This window comes from Siphateles boraxobius, unplaced genomic scaffold, assembly GCF_051911475.1.
Source record: "Siphateles boraxobius isolate OS27281-9 unplaced genomic scaffold, OSU_SipBor_1 1, whole genome shotgun sequence".
NCBI classification, from domain to species: Eukaryota; Metazoa; Chordata; class Actinopteri; order Cypriniformes; family Leuciscidae; genus Siphateles; species Siphateles boraxobius.
Window position 1 is genome coordinate 11,132,594 of NW_027508699.1, and position 17,144 is coordinate 11,149,737.

Sequence of the window (17,144 nt, forward strand, 5' to 3'; positions counted from 1 at the left end):
TATCCCAAGATGCAATGCACTTAAACTTCTATTTTCAGCGTGATGAATGTCATGTCATGTTTGTCTGTACAGTTTAATGTGTGGGACTTGCAGTATAGTCAGTTATTTAAGGTAATTACTAATGAGCTTTTTTTTAAAGAGATAGTTCTCCCAAAAAAGAAAATTCTCCCCCTTATGTTGTCACAAACCGGTTTTACTTCATTTCTTGAGCATAAAATAAGATATTTTGAAAATGTCTCATTTTATCCTTATAATGGAAGCCAAAATCTGTTTGGTTACCAACGTTTTTCAAAATATCTTCTTTTGTGTTCTACAATGCAAGCGGTGACCGAATTTAAATTTTTTGGTGAAATATCCATTTAACATATTACATGCACAAGTATCTTTAATTTGGTATTTTGTATCAGCATATGCTTGTGTTGTTGACAGCTTATTACTTTATTTTGCTTCCATTTTCAAGGTAGCAATCCTCCCATTCATTCATCCATCCATCCATCGACAACGAAAATCATTACAATTATTAAAAAAGACCAAGTGGCAAGTATGTTTAAAAACCCTCATGTTTTAAATGTTTTATTTCTTATTGCTCTGTTAACAAAGCATTGCAAAAAGACATTTTAGATTTCTTAACCCATGACTGAAGAACATTACTGTGTTAAAGTCATCTCAGTCAGTGCTTTGTAAACCTTCCTTTATACTTGATCTTATCTGTATAACTCCATGCTCTGTATTTAGCCTCTCAAATGTATCAGTGCTTGATCCAGGAATGTGGAAGGATTCGGATCGTGGCTTTGCTGTCACGGGTCATGAGGCGTGTAACCTGATCTAGGGTCAGTCCAGCAATGATTTCTCCATTGACTTCTAGAATCTCATCTCCTACACCCAGAAGTCCAGTGTAGGTGTTCTCTGTGGCACTGTCTCCGACCCGTTCCACATATATACCTATGAAACCAGCATAACAGATTTTGATTAAAGACCTTTAAATGCTTTGAATAGTTTCATACATTATACAGGGTTTGGGTTTTGGGTGTCATGGAGGCGAATGTGGGGGAACTAACCTGAGTCTGGTCTTCCTTTACCCCTAGAGATGACAAAGCCAAAGGGTCTATTGTTGGCAGGTCTGATAAGCTCTATCAATATAGTCCCATCAGGAAAGGCCTGCACCAGCCGCCCTAGTGGACCTCGAGAATCCTGTAGTGCCTCCTCTATGCTCTCTTCCTTTTGAAGCTGCCTGAAACTCAGAAATCAACAGCCCAATCAGAAATTTGGCATAGCCAAATATGGTTTAACAGCAGAATCAGAGTTTACATATCTGAGGCATGAAGTATGCATTTAAAGTAACCATGAAATCAAAATGTACTATTTTTTTGTACAGAATATTGCAGTGCTTATTATAAATAATTGATCCATGGACATCATTATTTTTTATACACTTTTTTTAAAATTCATATGCCCTCGTAATCTTTAATCAAAGAATGTTAACCTCCCTTCGCTATCGAAGCGACGCCTGTTACCTTTATAATGTATGTCGTAATGTGGGGCTAAATATCCTCCGTGACTGACTGCAAACTGGCATTTAGATCTACCTTCGAACTTTCTACGACACAATCAATTCCCGAAGGAAGACATCAAGTCTCACCATACATTTTTCTCATTTTACATTCCCTCATTCACTCAGATATACGTCACAATAGGGAAGAAAAGACTATCGAAACTTCCATTTCATGCCGACTTTAATACTAAAAATGTATAGAGACTTTATCACATTTAATATTACACACCTTGGTGCCAAACTCAATGGCAGTAGTAGCTCTCCTAATATGGTGGAACGTTCAAACTTCCTCTTCGGGGACTGTAGACTCTGGACAGAAGATGCTTTACGTAACTGAGCCAAAGGAGACTCCTGGTGGCAGAGAGAAACACTGAAGCTTTAAAACACTGTCTTTCTAATGAATAAACATATGTAAATAGCATCAACTGACATTTTGATAAACTAAGATTTTACTGACACGTTCAAACCTCTGACATTATATGGGTATTATAGTTTTAAAAACATCAAAAAATGCAAATTTTGTCATCATTTACTCACCCTCATGTTGATCCAAACCCGTAAGACTTTCATTTTTCTTCGGAACTCAAATGAAGATCTATTTGATGAAATCTGAGAGATTTCTGTCCCTCCATTGACCGCTACGCAATTACCACTTTGACACTTCAAAAAGTTCATAAAGAGATCATAAAACTAATTTATATGAATTGAACGGTTTAGTCCAAGTTGTGAAGAGACTCAATCACTTTATATGATGAACAGATTTAATATAGGCTTTTATTCAGATATAAACATTGATCAACACGCACATCAGATATAATAAACATAAGCTCAAGCTAATTTGCTTGACGTGCGAGAACCAATGTGGTTCATTCTTGTGTTGCGCAGCACGTTTGAGCTTCTGCAAGAACCAATGAGGTTCATTCTTGTGTTACGCAGCACGTTTGAGCTTCAGCAAGAACCAATGAGGTTCATTCTTGTGTTACGCAGCACTTTTGAGCTTCTGCAAGAACCAATGAGGTTCATTCTTGTGTTACGCAGCACGTTTGAGCTTCTGCAAGAACCAATGAGGTTCATTCTTGTGTTGCGCAGCACGTTTGAGCTTCTGCAAGAACCAATGAGGTTCATTCTTGTGTTACGCAGCACGTTTGAGCTTCTGCAAGAACCAATGAGGTTCATTCTTGTGTTACGCAGCACGTTTGCGCTTCTGCAAGAACCAATGAGTTTCATTCTTGTGTTACGCAGCACGTTTGCGCTTCTGCAAGAACCTAAGAGGTTCATTCTTGTGTTACGCAGCACGTTTGAGCTTCTGCAAGAACCAATGAGGTTCATTCTTGTGTTACGCAGCACGTTTGCGCTTCTGCAAGAACCTAAGAGGTTCATTCTTGTGTTACGCAGCACGTTTGAGCTTCTGCAAGAACCAATGAGGTTCATTCTTGTGTTACGCAGCACGTTTGCGCTTTTGCAAGAACCAATGAGGTTCATTCTTGTGTTACGCAGCACGTTTGCGCTTCTGCAAGAACCAATGAGGTTCATTCTTGTGTTACGCAGCACGTTTGTGCTTCTGCAAGAACCAATGAGGTTCATTCTTAGGTTACGCAGCACGTTTGAGCTTCTGCAAGAACCAACGAGGTTCATTCTTGTGTTACGCAGCACGTTTGAGCTTCTGCAAGAACCAATGAGGTTCATTCTTGTGTTACGCAGCACGTTTGCGCTTCTGCAAGAACCAATGAGGTTCATTCTTGTGTTACGCAGCACGTTTGCGCTTCTGCAAGAACCAATGAGGTTCATTCTTAGGTTACGCAGCACGTTTGAGCTTCTGCAAGAACCAACGAGGTTCATTCTTGTGTTACGCAGCACGTTTGAGCTTCTGCAAGAACCAATGAGGTTCATTCTTGTGTTACGCAGCACGTTTGAGCTTCTGCAAGAACCAATGAGGTTCATTCTTGTGTTACGCAGCACGTTTGCGCTTCTGCAAGAACCAATGAGGTTCATTCTTAGGTTACGCAGCACGTTTGAGCTTCTGCAAGAACCAACGAGGTTCATTCTTGTGTTACGCAGCACGTTTGCGCTTCTGCAAGAACCAATGAGGTTCATTCTTAGGTTACGCAGCACGTTTGAGCTTCTGCAAGAACCAATGAGGTTCATTCTTGTGTTACGCAGCACGTTTGCGCTTCTGCAAGAACCTAAGAGGTTCATTCTTGTGTTACGCAGCACGTTTGAGCTTCTGCAAGAACCAATGAGGTTCATTCTTGTGTTACGCAGCACGTTTGCGCTTCTGCAAGAACCAATGAGGTTCATTCTTGTGTTACGCAGCACGTTTGCGCTTCTGCAAGAACCAATGAGGTTCATTCTTGTGTTACGCAGCACGTTTGTGCTTCTGCAAGAACCAATGAGGTTCATTCTTAGGTTACGCAGCACGTTTGAGCTTCTGCAAGAACCAACGAGGTTCATTCTTGTGTTACGCAGCACGTTTGAGCTTCTGCAAGAACCAATGAGGTTCATTCTTGTGTTACGCAGCACGTTTGCGCTTCTGCAAGAACCAATGAGGTTCATTCTTGTGTTACGCAGCACGTTTGCGCTTCTGCAAGAACCAATGAGGTTCATTCTTAGGTTACGCAGCACGTTTGAGCTTCTGCAAGAACCAACGAGGTTCATTCTTGTGTTACGCAGCACGTTTGAGCTTCTGCAAGAACCAATGAGGTTCATTCTTGTGTTACGCAGCACGTTTGAGCTTCTGCAAGAACCAATGAGGTTCATTCTTGTGTTACGCAGCAGGTTTGCGCTTCTGCAAGAACCAATGAGGTTCATTCTTAGGTTACGCAGCACGTTTGAGGTTCTGCAAGAACCAACGAGGTTCATTCTTGTGTTACGCAGCACGTTTGCGCTTCTGCAAGAACCAATGAGGTTCATTCTTAGGTTATGCAGCACGTTTGAGCTTCTGCAAGAACCAACGAGGTTCATTCTTGTGTTAAGCAGCACGTTTGAGCTTCTGCAAGAACCAATGAGGTTCATTCTTGTGTTACGCAGCACGTTTGCGCTTCTGCAAGAACCAATGAGGTTCATTCTTGTGTTACGCAGCACGTTTGCGCTTGTGCAAGAACCAACGAGGTTCATTCTTGTGTTACGCAGCACGTTTGAGCTTCTGCAAGAACCAACGAGGTTCATTCTTGTGTTACGCAGCACGTTTGAGCTTCTGCAAGAACCAATGAGGTTAATTCTTGTGTTACGCAGCACGTTTGCGCTTCTGCAAGAACTAATGAGGTTCATTCTTGTGTTACGCAGCACGTTTGCGCTTCTGCAAGAACCAATGAGGTTCATTCTTGTGTTACGCAGCACGTTTGAGCTTCTGCAAGAACCAATGAGGTTCATTCTTGTGTTACGCAGCACGTTTGAGCTTCAGCAAGAACCAATGAGGTTCATTCTTGTGTTACGCAGCACGTTTGCGCTTCTGCAAGAACCAATGAGGTTCATTCTTGTGTTACGCAGCACGTTTGAGCTTCTGCAAGAACCAATGAGGTTCATTCTTGTGTTACGCAGCACGTTTGAGCTTTTGCAAGAACCAATGAGGTTCATTCTTGTGTTACGCAGCACGTTTGAGCTTCAGCAAGAACCAATGAGGTTCATTCTTGAGTTACGCAGCACGTTTGCGCTTCTGCAAGAACCAATGAGGTTCATTCTTGTGTTACGCAGCACGTTTGCGCTTCTGCAAGAACCAATGAGGTTCATTCTTGTGTTACGCAGCACGTTTGAGCTTCTGCAAGAACCAATGAGGTTCATTCTTGTGTTACGCAGCACGTTTGCGCTTCTGCAAGAACCAATGAGATTCATTCTTGAGTTACGCAGCACGTTTGCGCTTCTGCAAGAACCAATGAGGTTCATTCTTGTGTTACGCAGCACGTTTGAGCTTCTGCAAGAACCAATGAGGTTCATTCTTGTGTTACGCAGCACGTTTGCGCTTCTGCAAGAACCAATGTAGTTCATTCTTGTGTTACGCAGCACGTTTGCGCTTCTGCAAGAACCAATGAGTTTCATTCTTGTGTTACGCAGCACGTTTGCGCTTCTGCAAGAACCAATGAGGTTCATTCTTGTGTTACGCAGCACGTTTGAGCTTCTGCAAGAACCAATGAGGTTCATTCTTGTGTTACGCAGCACGTTTGCGCTTCTGCAAGAACCAATGAGGTTCATTCTTGTGTTACGCAGCACGTTTGAGCTTCTGCAAGAACCAATGAGGTTCTTTCTTTTGCATCAAGCAGGTTTGGTTGAGCTTCTGTTTATAGTCAATGATCAATGTTTATATCTGAATAATATAAAATATCTCTATTCATATGGATTTTTATTTTACAATCTCTTCATGAACTTTTTGAAGTGTCAAAGTGGTAGTTCTCCAGTATCAATGGAGGGGCAGAAATCTCTCAGATTTCATTAAAAAGATCTTCATTTGTGTTCAGAAGATGAACAAAAGTCTTATGGTTTTGGAATGACATGAGGGTGATGAATAATTAATGACAGATTTTTTATTTTTGTGTGAACTATCCCTTAAAGTACTTTTATTACAGAGTGAATTTCATGAAAACATGTCATTTTTCACCCCAAAATAAAAATAAATAAATAAACTACTGTTCAAAAGTCTGTGGTCTCTTAACCAAGGCTGCATTTATTTGATCAAAAATACAATAAAAACAGTACAATGTTTAAATATGTTTTACAATTTAAAATAACTATAAATAATTTTAAAATAATAATTTTTTACTTTTGTATATTTTAAAATACATTTTATTTCTGCAATGGCAAAGCTGGATTGAAGCATTCTCAAAATTACTGTAATACAATCAGATCAGCATACATCAAATACCAGCATGGTGCATAAACATATACAACCAAATTATACTATTTATACGCTTTTCTTCCTATTAGTATAGTATTGACTCGACATATGACGAATCAGCATGTTCAGTCTATGAAAACAAGCAGCGACCAGTGCAAACAAAACCCAATGAATGTGTCTGTTGCCCATGTCCAGCATCTGTCAGTGTCAAACAGCCTTTAGTATCCAATATTTATATTTTCTATAACCAATTTGCCTCAATTAAATTCAGCAAAGATGCATTTTATGTCAACTTGCCTCCATAAATAGAATACATTTGCTTCTAGTTTGTTCTGTTTGGTCCACCAGACTGATCATAGTGTGTCGTTACATCATTCTGCAGATGTATTAAGGTCAGCAAATAGCATGATATATGTGGTGAGCAGGACGAGGCCGAGGGCCGTGGGAGAATGGCGCGAGGCCGGTGGCGTGATTACTAGTGAGCGCCATCGGCCTCGCGCCATTCTCCCACGGCCCTCGGCCTCGCCCTGCTTGCCACAATATGTTTTTCAATTTCATTAAACAAAGCCAGAGATACAGTCCAAATGATCTCTATATTGTAAGTGAATTAACTCTTTAACAAAGAAGGGAACTCACTGTGTGGAGAGACTGGAGAGAGGGGGTCCTCTTCAGAGGGACAAGGCCTCTGTGTGTAGGGCTAGGGGAGGCAGAACTGTAGCGGGCATTCGGGGAACAAAGGTGCTCCATGCTGTTGGACCGGCTGCCTTTTACCATCTTACCCATACTGTTTAGTCCCATGGCTGAGAAAAAGCGACGTAGGGATAACTTAGTCCTCCCTTCTCGCTCCCCTGTTCTCCTACACAAAGAAGTTGTGGAAGAAATTCACGAGTGCTGTAAATGACTATAAAAGTACAAATTTATCTTGTGAAGTAATGCATTTATCAATAAGGCTTAGAGTGTGTTCACACTTGTTCACAGGTTTGGTTCCATTAAAACGAACTCTGATGTGTTTGATCAGTTATTTCGATTCACTTGAATAAGTCTGAACGCTGCCATCCGGTCTCTGGTGCGCACCAAAAAAACAGACAGAGACCTCTGAAAAGATGGGTCTTGGTTTACTTTCAAACAAACTCTGGTGCAGATAAACTGAAATATGAACCCAACATGGAGAAATCTAAACTAACCAAAAACAGGACATGATGACACAAGATCCGACCCTAAAAAGAACAGAATGCTCAAGCATATATTTTTTCTCGTCATAGGAGCTACGGTTGCCCATTACAGTTAAGTACAGGCATCGGAATGACATCTCCCTGCAGCAGATAGTAGTTTGTGAGTATGACAGAGTAATTCCTGCCACTGTTTTGACTCAGTTACACATTTTATAAGCTCTTCACAAGTTCTCAGAAGGTAAAAATATCACTGTCAAACATGTTAGAGTGAAATTACAGTATATTCCAGGTTAATTATTGCATTACTTTCACAGTACTTCCACAGTAAGAATTCTCTTGTATCTAACTGCACTCTTGGAAATATCTTATAAAATCTACAATATCATACTGTATTTCAACATTGCATATGTACTATGAAGGTATCCAGCATGCAGTGCAGCATGAATAGATTTATTTTGTAATGTTCGAAATTTATCTTTTGAATTAACCAACTTTTGCAGTGTAGACAGTGGATACTTCATTGATTATAATGGAAGCAATTTAGTAAGGTTGCATTGCGGGTGGGTTCACACCACACATTGGGCTACCAGTTATATTCAACCCATCCATTTATAAGGTAACTTTAAGGAAACTCCTTCAGGTGAGTTTGACCTCTTTAGGAACCTTTGTGTACTTAATGCTTTGTGTACTATGATGCAAATGTAAACATATAAAATCAGCAATTATCTATAGCACATAGATAATATTACACATTGTAGGGTAAGGGATCTCTTATGATATAGCTTACCTAGACGCAGCTAAACTGTCATCCCAATGTATTTCAGCTTTTCGGTGCTCTGCTCTCAGAAGTTCTGCCCTCAGGTCTTCTGCCTTGGACATTCCCATAGCTCTCAAGGCTGGGCGGCAATCTGAGGAAACAGAAGTTGTGCAAGTGCTTCTGGGATCCATACAGACACACTCACTTAACAAATGATCTGATGCAAAACAAATGAATGAGCAAACCATGTTGGAGTTGGAATCAGTAAATCAGTTCGGAATCACGTTATTTGTAAATCTGTTGTTCATTTAGAGGCAGTGTCTCACTAGCTGTTTTTCAGGCAATTTTCAATTGTATGCTTAATTTACATGGTTGATAGAACACAGGAAAAAAGCATCAAGGTTTCAGCTTAAAACTTTTTGGTCTGACATCCTGACCTAGTTGTTTTGAGTTGGCTAGTGGGTTGCCACATTTCACCATTTGAGATCTTGTTTCAAGTAAACTTACCAGTGACTGGGTCGCCTTCAGAGTCCCATATTGTCAAAGCCTGGAGGTCTGTTGTCAGCATAGATGAGGAATACCTGAGAGAGGATGGTCTGTTGCAAGACGTCAGTCCTGAGGTGACAGGAAGAACCTGAGGGGAGGCACTGAGAGTGACACTGAGGTGCTCATCAGGTTGTATGTTTTCATGGTGAGAGCCTCCATCCACCTGGTGGTCAAGGTGAATTAAACGGTACTGAACTGAGGGCATTAGCTTGACCACCCGTTGCCCTGTAGGACGGCTTTTAGAACCTGATTTTAGAGCCGATTTGATGGGGAGGTGAGGAGGAGAGTCCCTGACATTGCTGGAGAGATCCTTATTCTCATGGTCAGGTGAGGTGTCTGTAGTGCCTTGTGCAGACATCTTCCGAACTTTAGAGGGAGTAGTTTGATCCTCCAGACTTGACCGGGTTTTGGAGTTCCTTCTCTGAGCCCATAGATCCTGACTTCGAGCATAAGGTCCATTAATGGTTTCACCTCTGCTTTCTCCTTTCCTGCTCCTTCTTCGAAGCTTCCCAAAAGCTGACGTGCTCTCACCTGCACCTCCTACACCTCCCCGCCCTACACTTTCTGCCAGGCTGACGCCTCCACTAAAAGTTATCCTTTCCATGAGGGTTGGATGGATGGTTCGGCGGCATGATTGGTTAGGGCTGACCCATCGAGGGACTGCCTTCTCCCGGGAATCTACAATACTGTGTATTGGCTTGGAAGGACAATCTGTGGTCTGTGCAGGTCTCAAGATGCTTCCACAGGTTTCACATGTCCTGAGCATTTCGTCCTTTGGCACCATGGCAGCCAAACACTCTCCCTCTTTGGTTAATATGGCCACAGGAATACCAACATTTACCCAGTTTATTGCCTTGCCCCTGCTTTCCTCCTGAGTATTGTACACCGGATCCCCCTTTATCTGTTGGCTGGAGTGACATTTCTCAACCACCACTGGCCCGCGTTCACGCACCCGCTCCAGGTATCGTCGCTCAGCCTCCTTTTCTGACTCGTCTTCGAAACGTACTCTTGTGGGCGACTGGCCATACCGACGCGAGCGCACCCCACGTTCATGGTTCCTTCCACGGACGTCCGTTGACTGAAGAGGTGAAATCACTTCCTCTTGAGCCGTGACAAGAACAGCATTGTGCAGGGTAGATGACACACTGTTTGGTAAGAGCTCCCTATAAAGCAGATACAAGAGCTTTTAGAGAATACACGGAGGTCTGCAATCATTGTCTGTATTATTTATCTCTATTACATCACTGCATAATATTACATAATTATCATTCAAACCTGAATAGAAACAAACACCATTCATTTGAAGTACATAAACGAAGGCTTTTGATCAACTTTTATTTGTGTTTCAAGGAAACTGACTAATAAAAAATGCTTGACAAATATGTGTTATGTGCAGTTCATGTAATTATATAACACAAGAACACAACTCTGAATGAATTGCTTAAATTAATATATATGTGCATCACAGGATATGGCTAATGACTTTAGAAAGTATTGCATTGTTTTTTTTTTCACAGTGATATAATTAATATATGACTGTAAATAGATTCCCATGATGTTGGACAACAAGAAGGGAATTAAAAGTGTTGTGGTGACTTACAGGCCTTCTCTTTGACCAGGGCAGGTGGGGGTTTCACTCTTAGGGTTTTGAGAACGTGCTTTGAATCGAGCTCTTTCTAACAAACGCTTTGCTTGTTCATGTCGTGGACTGAGAGTTACTTCAGCGGTGGAGATCGGAGGTCTGTCCAAAACAGAAAAAGAATTTGACACTCTCTCGTGTAAATGAAATAATTATTCAAAATGTTTGATATGTCTCAACAGTAATCCAAACCTACAAAAGTACACCTTGTAATTGCATGTGTGTGTACAATATTGAACATTAGACTGTCAATATTGATGATCTTTCACTATACTTTCCACAAATCTGAAATAAACATAGAATGCCAAAGCGCAAATCTGTTTATATAATCTCTATCATGGGCATGTTATGTGCATGCCTTAATCTTAAAAAAAGATGTGTGTCTTTCACATGGATTTGTGTTCTGGCAGAGGTCTACCACAGCTAAGTGCAAATGAACAAACGTATTCAATAATGTGTTTGATTGAGTGCAATGTCTCTTACCTATAGTTAAACATAGGCTCTTTTGCAATAATTGCTGAGTCCCAATAATCTACTTTGTAGGGAGGTAAATCTGTAAAAAAAAATAATGACTTGCTGTAAAATAATAAACTCAAGCACACAGATTTCAAAAACCCAGCTGATATGTGATATCATTTGAATAAGTATTTAAAACTTGCAACAAATAAATATAATTTTGAACTCAATATCACATAATTTCTCACTTACAACATAAGGGTGCTATGTGCAACACACTGAACCATTATTCTGTAGCCTTCCGATCCAGAGAGCTCAGCCCGGTGTTACACAACATCCAGAAAACCAAGCCGGCAGATTTCAGACTACCCCTACGTCGTACAGTATTACAACACTATTATCTCCACTGCTCCACTCTCTCCCAAACCCTTCCCCAACCCTTCCCCCACATCTGTAATTACAGTGACAGGCAGGCACATCTGTTCTGAGAGATCATACTAACCTCCCTTCTGTGAGTTTTGGCTCAGTGACCCTCGAGTGTCTAATGCTGGTTAAATCATGTATACAGTGAAAAACTGCACAAGGCAATTAACGGAACCCAAAATAAGAAGACATGAGGATCCAAACAGCATTGAACATTTTTCGAAATATCTTCTACTGTGTTCCACATACGAAAGAAAGTAACAACATAAGGGCGAGTAAATGACAGAACTATCCCTTTAAGCCAAGGTCTTACCTCTGTGTGGCTCCTTTGGTGGTTGATACTGTCCCTCTGGACGCATGGAGGTTGTGATCTCAATGGCCTCAACTTGATATTGGTTAAAGTATGTCTTGTTCATCTCGACTTTCTCTGCAACAGACAAAGACCCTCCTCTGGAGCACACAGTCTCCCAACTGTCTGCCTTCCACAGCCCACCAACTGTATCTGCTGCTCCAATCTCCTTCTGGAGAGACCTATGAAAAGCACTTTCCAAGCTGTCAGACCTTTGCAACTCCTTGTGAACAAGTGCACCAACAGTTTTTAGTTTTGGCTTCCGTTTTGGACCCTCTTCAATTGTGGGAGGTACATCTTTTGCAGTTGCCAGTGTGGAGGAACTCTCTGAATTGAGAAATAGCGTCTCTGGTCGTGCCACTCGCCAAAAGCCCTTGGGAGGAGCCCAGTGCCTAGGAGAAGACGTCATTGACTTTGATGCAGTGTCACCTTGAGGTTCACCAGCACCACCCACTGCAATGTTCTCCAGGCTAGACCCTTCACAAAGCCCACGGGACAATTCTGGCACACCTTGAGATGGGCTGCCTTTCCCACTTTTGCTGCCAGTCTCCTTTTCTCCTTCCATCCCAGAGTTGGGTTCCAGCACTTCTTGCAGAGTGCTTGACTTATTGCTCTGCTCGGTGTATTCTGTTTGACAAGGAGAAAGAACTTCATCGTCTTGGGATTTCCTCACTGACCCTTCTGTGGAATCCTCTGGTAATAGATCACCTCTCTCCGCCGCCTTTAACCTTCTTTGGGACACTGCATTGACTTTAGATTGCAGGGCAGAAACTGCTGAACCTATTGCTTTGGATTTCAATAGATCAGTGGATGGTCCACTTTGAGGGTCATCTGGTAGCTCTGCCACACTTCTTAGTGGATATGTCCCAGAGAGATCTTCTGTCTCCTCCTCCATTCTGCAATTAAGGGACACTTTAAAGAGAAAATGCCAACAAGATAAAGCAGACTGAGTCGCTGTTCAGGGATTCCATGTTAGTAGATTAAATATTTTTTGAATCCCTCTTACACACAACATACTTTGTAAGAGTTTGCATAACACCAGTACTTTCATAGTGTTAGATTCCCCACACCGATCTATGTGAAATTAGTGCAAGTTCGTGACAAGGTTACACTCTCTTGAAGATAATGACAAATATCACAATGAATGCATTGTGAATTCATTGGTACAGACTTATCACTCCTTAAGTGATCTGTTTTTGGAACTGATGTAATTATACACGGACAGATCTCCGGTATGTATGTATTAGTACCTAAAATAAAGTTATAAGAAGTAAGATATTGCAATATTTCTGCATAGGTTTATTCAGATAAAAATATCTGTAATAAAATAAATAATAAAAACAATATATTATTATTTTATAATATATAGGTCATTAAATTATTACATGGCATTGTATACTATTATATACTGTATAACATCTTACCTTAATCCTTTCACTGATGGTCCATTTGAGTCTGTTACAGTTCATGCAAAATCATCCCTGCCTCCCTTTTAATACTTGAATGGCCGAAAACAAGAACAAATGTCATCCGTTGAAATGAGGAATTACTCCCATGATGCTCCTCTTCGTTCAGCTGTCACCAGCACCTATCACTGCGCATCCCCTGATGGTAGATTCCATCTCTAACCTATAAAGCGCTCGCTCAATATTCATGATTGGTCTGTTAATCCCCGCAGAAATCAGACGGATTAGACAAAAATGGAAAATAAATGCGTACTTTAATTCCTTTGATGTCAACCGTAGCATTTCATTGCATAAGTTGGTACAATTCACAGAAGCAGTATTTAAAAAGTGCACTCAGTATGTAAAGGTCAAGTGTGACAGAACAAGTATTTTGAGAGATGCTACTGATTGCAGTTGTGCAAAAAGATAATCTACCTGAGAACTTTGAAAATTTCCCAGTGTTGAAAAATACAACAACAGAAATTAAATGTACTAGGATTGTTTTATGATCATGAGCATGCAACACACAGACGCACAACTCATGAAGACTGCCTGCACACCTTCTTAGCCCATTTATATACTATATATATACCATCCAAAACAATCTGTCAATATGAAACTATGAGTCAGCCATATTATGTAAGCTGATTTTCCCAAAAAGTGTAGCTGCAAAAAAGTCTTTCTCAAATATCTTTGCGAATGTGGACTACACACTGGACATTTTCCAGAGAGAGAGAGAGAGAGAGAGAGAGAGAGAGAGAGAGAGAGAGAGAGAGAGAGAGAGAGAGAGAGAGAGAGAGAGAGAGGATGTGAACATGAATGATGACAGTTGAGAGAAGGAATAATCACAGTGTGACAACTGTATTCTGAACTCTGTCTATATGGAAAATTACATTTACATTTCTGTCACATAAGGGGATAAAAAAGTAAAAATTATGATATTAAAAATAAAAAAAATTGGTCAATTTCAACATTTTATTTATATTTCATAAATAGAGTTTATGTTATAATAAAGACTTCGTCTGTCATTAATTATGATTATTATAATTAATTATGATTATTATATGATTATTATATTATAATTAAAAAATTTTACTTTTATTTTTAAAAGTCACTAAAAAATCATAGTGTAAGTGTAAATGTGCATAGCGTAAAATGTATTTAAATTATATTTAAAACTGAACCAATAATATAAAAAGTTATAATTATGATTTGGTTTGTTATTGCAACCTTTTATATTGTAATTTCATAATTGTAGACTGTCATTATTTCATGTTTTATGTCAGATTCCATTCATCTTATAAATGTCACAATTTCATCTTCTTATGTCATAATTTTTATTTTTTGTCATAATTAAATTTTTATTACATAATTTTGACTTTTATTACATTATGACTTTTAATGTCATAATTTCCATTTTTATGTTCCAACTGACTTTTATGCCATAATTATGCCTTATGTCATGTCTATTTATCTAATAAATATTACCTAGTTTGCCGTAATTTCATCTTTTTTTCTTAAATTCATCTTAAATTTTCATCATTTATGTGATAACTAGCCTACGTTTTGTCATAATTTCGACTTTCATCTTATAATGAGATCATTATGTCATCATTTCAATTTTCATGTTCGAAAAATTACATGTAGGCTGTCATAATTATGACTTGGTATGTTTGAATTTCGACTTTTAATCTAATAGGCCTACTTATGATTTTTTTTATAGTGTCAACTGTTTAATCTTATAAATATTACACTATATGTAAATTTTGTCTGTTTGTGTAATAATTGTGACTTCTTTTCTCATAAATATTACTTTTCTGTCATATTTATGACTTAGTATGTTATAATTTCCCCTGTTTTTCTAATAAATATGACTTACTGTGCCTTAATTTCATCTGTTTATGTTATAGGCTAACTTTCACTTTACTTATCTCATAATGACTTTGTATGTCATCATTCTAATTTTCATGTTCCAATAATGACATTTAGGCTGTCATAATTATGACTTGGTAGGTTAGAATTTCGACTTTTAATCTAATACTTTTTTTTCAACAAAAAAAAATTTGTCAACTTTTTTATCGGATTTCGTCTGTCATAATTGTGACTTTTTCTAATAAATATGACTTTTCTATCATAATTATGACGTAGTATATCGATTTTGAGCTTTCTTATAATTATGAATTGTATGCCATACTTATTATGTCATAGAAACGATTTGCCCAGGCATGATTTTATTTTGTGTGTGTGTGTGTGTGTGTGTGTGTGTGTTTTCAGCGCGCTGCTCTGCTCGGCCACAGGGGGCGCCCGCTACTCACTCGTTCGGTGAACTCGAGCGCTGCCTCTGCTGGTAGTTGTGCGCGAGGAGGAACTCCCGAACTACTTCGGCAACCCGTTAACGGTCGACATGGCGACCGAGGAAATAACCAAGCGTTTTCTTAAGAAAAGATGAAGATAGCTGATACTCAGTAAAGAATGAGCGAGTGAGTGTGCATTTGTTTTCTTGCGCCTGTGGGATGCAGAACAGCGGTTAAGGTTTTGCGTGTATTATGTGTTAGTTTCTGGGTGTGGACCGCACACGGCTGGCTAACCTGATAGCACGATTGCAGCATTTAGCCGCCCGGCTAGCCTTGTGCAGCTTCGGTTTAAGCAATTTTTCGTTCAGCACGGGGCTTAATCGGTGGTTCGTCCGTGAAACATCTATTTTTTGGCGTTGGCTTTGCCAGTAAATTTGGTTTAAGCGGTGTATTCGATTGAAATAGCAATTTCGTTAGCCAGTGTAGCTTATTAGCTTAGGTTGCTAAACTGAAAGCTGTGTTTACATGGGCCCCCGTTTACAAAAATAGCTGTTTACAGTAATCCACGTGATTATGTATTTGCATATACGCTTACCACATGCCATGATTCCGCTGCGGTGTTTTGACAGTTGGCTGGATAACGTTAATAATCCAGCGTTTTGGTCAGGTTCAGCGTTTGCTGTGTTAACGTTACATAATCGCGGGATATCTTGAGGTTTAGCATAAAAGGATCGTATATTTCGCATTTATAATCTCTCAATCTCACATCAGCACACATTTGAGTCTGTTTAATTATTTTTCTATGCTTACAATCCCTGTTAGGAATTAAAAGAGGGCGTATTTGCTGCTAACGTATTCAGCCCAGATAGACACAAGAGCCAGCGAACATTGTGTTAGCTTGATAGCTAATTGAGATGGACAGTGGAGAACACAATATTAATCTGTTAATCAATTTGGATTGTTTGTGGCAGGTAAATGGGGTTAATTTGAATACGTGACTATCAAACGAGTTCATGCAAAGCTTATACTTTCAGAATTACTATATAAAGTTAAGTTTATTGACAGACGAGTTAGCTGAGGGTAAGTTAGCCTGTGTATAGCACAGGTGAATTGTCTAATTTTAACTAATAGGTAGATGACACCATACTTCCCCAACTGATAAATCACAGTACTTTAATATAACTTTTTTGTATTACTAATACTTTTTGTTTTTTTAGTGTTATGTTTAAACATGCTCCGTTATGTAATTAAAAATGCACTTATTTGCATATATTTCCAGCACACAAATCTGAACATGGGATAAAGCCTGGTTCATTTTGTTGTCATATTAGATATAAATGTTTTTACTGAGGGAATTTTGGATTTCATCTCTCTTTATACCTCCGTTTGTCAGAAAATTTGGTCAAACAAAAATACATTTCCACCATTTTTTTAGTGAATAAAATGTTATATAAATACAAATTATATATGAATAACCCCCTCTGTAAAAACCTTCAGAATATATATAGAAGAAAAACTGTAAAGTGATCATTCAATCAAACATGAAAATGCTGTCATCATGTACTCATTCTCAATATGTTCCAAACCTGTAGTTTCTTTCTTCTGTTGAACACAAAAGAAGATATTTTGAAGAATGCTGGTAACCAGACAGTTGACTGCATCCATTGACTTCCATAGTTTTTTTTT

The 17,144-nt window shown here is 39.3% G+C and overlaps 2 protein-coding genes across 8 annotated transcripts in view; one reads left to right on the forward strand and one right to left on the reverse strand.

Annotated features, from left to right (window-relative positions):
* Positions 1-546: 546 nt before the first annotated feature.
* Positions 547-16,106, reverse strand: LOC143712872 (uncharacterized). 3 transcript variants are annotated; one of them, XM_077204813.1, is made up of 11 exons: positions 16,054-16,106; positions 13,144-13,217; positions 11,684-12,615; positions 10,975-11,044; positions 10,453-10,593; positions 8,814-10,015; positions 8,337-8,457; positions 7,014-7,233; positions 1,782-1,903; positions 1,059-1,231; positions 547-942 (listed from the first exon to the last, which is right to left on the reverse strand). In XM_077204813.1, exons 3-11 carry the CDS (start codon positions 12,612-12,614, stop codon positions 749-751), a joined length of 3,174 nt encoding a protein of 1,057 aa, XP_077060928.1. In that variant the 5' UTR covers position 12,615; positions 13,144-13,217; positions 16,054-16,106; the 3' UTR covers positions 547-748. The 3 variants fall into 3 exon arrangements, with proteins under 3 accessions (XP_077060928.1, XP_077060937.1, XP_077060947.1); XM_077204822.1 differs by having other exon boundaries at positions 11,684-12,631; positions 16,054-16,099; XM_077204832.1 differs by lacking the exon at positions 16,054-16,106 and having other exon boundaries at positions 11,684-12,631; positions 13,144-13,367.
* The window catches only part of rc3h1b (ring finger and CCCH-type domains 1b), a 34,196-nt gene continuing 32,533 nt past the window's right edge, over positions 15,482-17,144 (forward strand). For 3 of the 5 annotated variants that reach the window (XM_077204584.1, XM_077204727.1, XM_077204643.1), the window contains exon 1: positions 15,490-15,644. The gene's annotated coding sequence lies outside the window, so the exon portion shown is untranslated. Of the gene's footprint in view, positions 15,645-17,144 lie in introns of all 5 variants that reach the window. The other 2 variants (XM_077204593.1, XM_077204789.1) reach the window with 1 other exon arrangement.

What these genes read in the sequence shown, in the direction of transcription:
- LOC143712872 (XM_077204813.1), bottom strand. Translation starts at nt 12,614, where the DNA reads ATGGAGGAGGAGACAGAAGATCTCTCTGGGACATATCCACTAAGAAGT. An exon ending in GACAGTTTAGCTGCGTCTAG is followed by an intron (nt 7,234 to 8,336) that starts GTAAGCTATATC and finishes TTCTTTGTGTAG; the next exon opens with GAGAACAGGGGAGCGAGAAG. An exon ending in CCATTGAGTTTGGCACCAAG is followed by an intron (nt 1,232 to 1,781) that starts GTGTGTAATATT and finishes TCTGAGTTTCAG; the next exon opens with GCAGCTTCAAAAGGAAGAGA.